This window comes from Grammomys surdaster, unplaced genomic scaffold, assembly GCF_004785775.1.
Source record: "Grammomys surdaster isolate TR1022 unplaced genomic scaffold, NIH_TR_1.0 362, whole genome shotgun sequence".
In the NCBI taxonomy this organism is placed as follows: domain Eukaryota; kingdom Metazoa; phylum Chordata; class Mammalia; order Rodentia; family Muridae; genus Grammomys; species Grammomys surdaster.
Window position 1 is genome coordinate 1,295,945 of NW_021604781.1, and position 5,668 is coordinate 1,301,612.

The window sequence follows — 5,668 nt, forward strand, 5'->3', positions numbered from 1 at the left end:
CACAGCACCCAGTGTGTGCTGACCGCACAGCACCCAGTGTGTGCTGAGCCAAACCCTGCTCACTAGTTCCCAGCTTCTTGAATTCTCTTTTTATCCCCTCTCTCACACACAACTAAAAGCACAGAAACCACTCGCTCTGGTACTTGCTTTCCCTTAGCTTTATGGCACAAGCCAGGGTAGAGATCAGCCACAATTCTGTTGTTTTACACCACATCATTGTCCTCCAGGGAATCACTTTTCTGGAGGGAAGGGGGGCAGGTGTCACTATAAAGCTTTTTTTTTTTTAAAGTGGGGTAGACATATCACTTCAAGTTCTACATTATATGCGTTCAAGGATTCAGAAATGCCCCCATAGTTTTTGAAGAGGAAAATAAAAAGTAATCACTTGGTTGGTCTATTAGAAGTCACAAAAATAGGCTTAATTATTAAATAAAAAGTTTAGTTGCCTTGTAATTTGGAACAGTTTTAGAACACAGCTGTTTTAAAACAAAACAAAACCAAAAACTAATAAATATTAACTTTTTTTTTTAGCAAGAAATACGGGGTCGGGGTTAAAGTGACAGATATCCTCAGTATGGGTAATTGAGTTAGTCTCTGTCATAGTTACACATTCTGCTGGGGAATAAAAGGCTAGTGATCCAGTGGCTGAGGCATCCGGATGGCATCCTCCATCAGCTCGCCCACCCCTGCAAAAGTAAGCCCACTAAAGACAAAGGTAATTGGTTGGTCCAGTACATTCTACACAGAGAAAGATAAGGTGTGATCCCTGATAGCAGCAGCAAGCCACAGTGTCAAAAGGCTTAGCACCCATTAACATGCATAAGAATGGAGAGAGCCTGGAAGACGGAAGGACCCCATTCTGTTTGCTCTGTGGAATTCGTTCACTGAATTTTATAGTTGAAAAAGAGTCTTTGGAAATCAACCATCTTTAGGCCAGGTGGTGGCGGCCACACCTTTAATCCCAGCACGGAGGAGGCAGAGGCCAGCCTGGTCTACAGAGTAAGTTCTAGGACAGCCAGGGCCACACAGAAAAACTCTTGCATAGAGAAAAATAAAATAAAAACAAGACCAAACAAAATCAACTCTATTTTCTAATCTCTCCATTTTTAAAAGAAAAATGCCAATGGAGGGGGGTCACTTGAAAAGAAACTATATAGCCTATTAAAGACTTTTCAACCAGAAAAAAAATTAATGCTGCACTAAAATTTTTTTAAAAAAAGAAACCCTAGTTCACAGTCCTTCTGCAAGATAACTGATCAGTTGGAAAACAACATGGACCCATAAGAGTCCCAAATAATGACCATCTAAAATATGAAAATTTCAGAAAAGCACAACTCTGTAAGCCTTGGAGAAAAAAAATAGAACTCACTATGTAAAACTATATATGAAAAATGCATGCTATTTAATTTGGGAGTAGGTATTATTATTAATTATTATTTATTGAGAAAGGTTCCCTGTGTTGTTCAGACTGACTTTAATTGGCTCCATAGCCAATGTCCGTGCTTGGTTATTAGTATCCTTGAGTTCTCAGGATACTGACATGGCCCTCACTTCTAGCTGCTATTATTTGCATAATTTTTATTTTAACTCCGAGTTACTATTGGGAATACCATACACACACACCCCAATGCCACAATTTAAGTATTTCTAATTAGTTCTACCTAACTCTAAATGTCAGCTGCTTAAAGAAAAGTAAGGGGGGACAGGGGATAGGGAGAGGGAAGGAGGAAGGGAGGGGAAGAGAGAGAGACAGAGATAGAGAGAGACAGAGAAGGAGGAGGAGAGAGACAGAGAGAAACATAGAGAGAGAGACAGAGACTGAGGGAGAGCAGAGGGGAGAGAGAGGGATGAGGGAGCACAAGAGAGCATGCTGGTGTGGCTGGTGTGGTGTCGCGTCTTAAGCCTTGAACAGGAGACTGACCTTTTATAGAGACAGTGGTCTCCATAGCTACAGAGAGGACCCGAATATTAAGGCTATAACACCTGATGGGGCTTAGCGCCTGGCTAGCGGTGCAAAGCGACTCCGTACACAACCCTGTACTGCTTCAATCTGCCTTGGCGGATGAAATTACGCTTAGCTAAAATCAACCATATTTTAAAATTAAAAAGTAAAGACGACGTGTGTAAAGCAGAAAATTCAATAATGTGTGGTTTTCCTCTGTAACTTGGGGGTTTGCAGTAATTTTTAAAGCTATATATATATATATAGTAAATCAGTATTTAATACTGATTTATATAATAGATATAATAAATTTTATACAATAAATCAGAATTTAAACTCTCTAAGCGATTATATTTTCATATAAGCAGCTCTTCAAAAACATTTGTGAAATTGAAAAATACAATAAGTCGTTTAATATCATTATTTTAGAACTTAACCAGCCCACATCGGGTGCTGGCTTTGCCATTTCAATCCATTTTAATTATAAACCCCTGTTTTACTTTGAAACGAAGTACAGTCTTCGCATTCCAAAAGGCTCATTTTTACTGCCTTTAAAATTCTTGCTGCCTTTCTTTCTGGGGCCATTACTATTCTACCTGACTCTTCATTCTCTATCTTCTTTCCCAACCACGCTTCTTTAAAGAAACACGCTCTAGTATTTGTTTCTGTGCAAAGGGATCTCACAGGACCCTTCGCCCCTCTCGCCTGCAGATCTGAAGTTAGAGTTCCCGGGATCCCCCAGGCTTTTCGACCCCAGGATGACAACGGTCTCCACATTAAGTGCTCCTAAAATCTGTTGGTCCCTGAGGTCCCCCCACCCCCACCCCGAGCTTTTCCCTTCCCAGCGAAGGCTGATTTAGGCGGTGCGCATACTTCACCCACTTCTTAAAACCACAGCGTTGGGTCTAAATTGTCACTTTTTTTTCTAGATTCATAACCTAAAGGTAGGGCTTAAAATTCCAAAACTTGAAGACTGGACCCTAGGCTGCCAGGTCGCTTTGAGTCACTCACTCCAATGAGCTGGACCACACACCCGCCCCGCACCCGCAGAGGCCCCCCTCGGGAGACTGCGCTCAGCGAAACTGCGGGGAAGAAACCTTGCAGGCTGCGCGGTCCCCAACTTCCTCCAGACGGTCCCAAGCGGGTACGGGAATCAGAGCTGGCCCTTTTCTGGGTTCTATCTGCTCGCTGCGGGCACGGGACCCCTCCCAAATTTGTCCTCCTTCTTTGCTCTGGTGGAGCCAGCTCATCGCTAAGGACCCCTCCTCTGTCCAGCCCCAGGCAGCCTCTCTGACATCTAGCTCGCTCCAGCAAGCCCTTGAGGACTCGGCCGCAGCCTGGGAGCAGGCTCTGGATGCAGAAAGGTCCACCCGTATGGTGATCTGCGCTCCCAGAGTCTAAGGAGCGAGCGCCCACCCGGGAGCCGGGCAGGGGACTAGCGGCTCTGGCTACACCCGGCAGGCAATCTGGCTCTGACCTCAGCGTGGACCTAAGGAGAGTCTAAGCGGTGATGCCAGCTTCCAGCGGAGCCCACTGGGGGAGGGAAAAAAACAACTTGTGTGTCCCGAGGCGTACCCACTGCTACAAGTGTCCCCGGCTCCCGCCGGAGCTCGCTTCCCGGGTTGCAGTCTCGCTCCCTCGGACCACCCCGTGGCTGCCCATCCCCGCCGAGCTACAACTCGTGGTCCCCGGCGCGCCTCACCTGTGAGAAGCAGACACCCGAGCAGCGCGCAAGGCAGGACCGCGGTGTCCCAGCAGCTGACCATGGTGAGCGCGACGCGGCCTGCTGGCCCGGTGCCCGCGCTCTCCGAGGCCGACGGCGCAGCCGCCCGAGCCGGTCCCCTCCTGCTTGGCGCCGCTAGAGCCCTTCTCCGCGCCTGCAGTCGAGGGGGGTGGGATGGGGGCGGGGGGGGGATCCTCGCCGTCCCGCGTCCGCTAGCCGCTGCGCTAGAGTCCTGGAGCCTGCTCCGAGCAGCCGCCACCACCTCTACCACTACCTCCGGGGAGTGCCCGCCACCGCGCTCCGAGCCTCCCGAGGACCTCGCTGAAGCGCAGCCGAGGGCGGGGGCGATTTATAACTTTCCCCAGCCCACTTCCTACCCCGGCACCTCCTTCCAGTGACGTCAAGGGGTCCCCCACCCCTCATCCGCCTCCCTACCTACCCTCTTCTTCCTCCCGGAGGGGCGGGGGCCGGCGAGGGCGGGTGGCCTGGGAGGCCGGAGCGCGCGTGCGGTGGCGCTAGGCGCGCGGGTCCCCGGGCAGGTTCGTAGGTTCAGGGTCCTTGCTCCGTGCCCTGCTGCCCCCGCCCCCTCCTGCCCATCGCCCTCAGGAAATCCTTGCCCAGCTCCCTCCACCGGGCTTACTCAGCTCTGGTGACCGCCCGAAACTGAGGAGGGGACCGGCTAAGTGCACCGCCCTGCCCCCGGGGCGGGAAGTCTTATCCTAGGGAAGCTGACCGCGCCCCCGCGACGGTGTCCCTGGCACCGAGGAACGAGGCGCAGTAGAGCTCTCTCCAGAGCGGTCCCGCCGGTCTCTGACCCCGCCAGACTGTTCCCAGACGGCGAAGGAAGGCGCCAGAGACCCTCCGCTTAAGGCACTTGGACCCGGAGCGTCCGAAGGAACCGGACGCCTTGCCAGGCACCTTCGGAAAGAGCGCGGGGCCGCGCGGGTCCCAAGGGAGAGGAGTCTGTGTCTTTTTCGGCTGCATTAATGCACCCGCCCAAGCCATTTCCTCAACCCTCTGCTTCCTAGAAGCAAAACAAGGAATAACATGTTACCTTTTTAAAAAGCCAAGGCGTGAGACACGCTCCTGCAACTTGTAAGGGCCAGGAACTTGAACTCTATGTCTGAAACGCTGGATGGAAAAGAAATCTTTTTTGGTGGAAGCCGGCTAGCCAAAGATGACTGACTCGAATGTTCTTGGAACCAAAACGGGTGAAATTAACTTGAGACACTAGATCATTTACGATGACACTAATTCCACGTTGTTCCTCAATTATGTATCCATTAACTGGAAGGCTGAAGTCGTCCCGGCTTCCCCGGAGCAGCCCAGTCTTGTCCCTGTAAATACTGCAGGTTTGAAAAATAGCCTCATTGGAACCTGCCAGATGCCAGTGATAAAATGGCTCCTAAATGCGACCAGAGGCTTTTCCTGAAGGACTAGACTAAACCTCCGGTAGGGAAGGTTGCGCAACCCGAGTTGCCTCATTGCTAAGAGAGTCTGGGTCACCACCCCCCACACCCCCCACACACCCCCGCAGCTCTACTAGGGCACCGGGAGCCTCTGAGCCAGGGTAAACGAGATTCCTCTCTCCTTCGTGGCCAAGGAAAGGCCGCTATGAGCCGCAGCTCACCTGCGGACTTCCCCCACCCGGTTCTGATTTCTCTACAGCCCTCCACTAGGGTCAGTACTCCTCCGCTCTGCCTCCGGCGCCTCAAATTGCTCTCCTATCAGGAATCACGCAGAATGGCCCGCACTAGGTAGTTAAATAATTCTCCCAACTGACTCTGCAGCCGCAGACGGTTTGAGACACACCCACACGGTCAAACTGTCCCTCTGTCTCTCCTAAGCGCTCTCGTCACGCCCACGCATCTTCCACGAGAGGTCCGCACAACCCTTTAAAGCAGCGGCAGGTGTTTGGGCTGGGGAGAGCTTGCCAGTCGGAAACCCTTTGTCGCTGAGGCTGGAGGAGGGGTTGCGCTGAGCAGGCTGACAGATCAAGAAAT

At 51.1% G+C, this 5,668-nt stretch overlaps 1 protein-coding gene across 1 annotated transcript in view; it reads right to left on the reverse strand.

Moving 5' to 3' along the window:
• Flt1 (fms related tyrosine kinase 1) overlaps window positions 1-3,938 on the reverse strand; it is a 163,012-nt gene extending 159,074 nt beyond the window's left edge. Inside the window, exon 1 of the mRNA XM_028779768.1 lies at window positions 3,645-3,938. Within this exon, the coding sequence (XP_028635601.1) occupies window positions 3,645-3,708 (64 nt within the window). The 5' untranslated portion in view covers window positions 3,709-3,938. The remainder of the gene's footprint in view (window positions 1-3,644) is intronic.
• Between the last annotated feature and the right edge of the window lie 1,730 nt (window positions 3,939-5,668).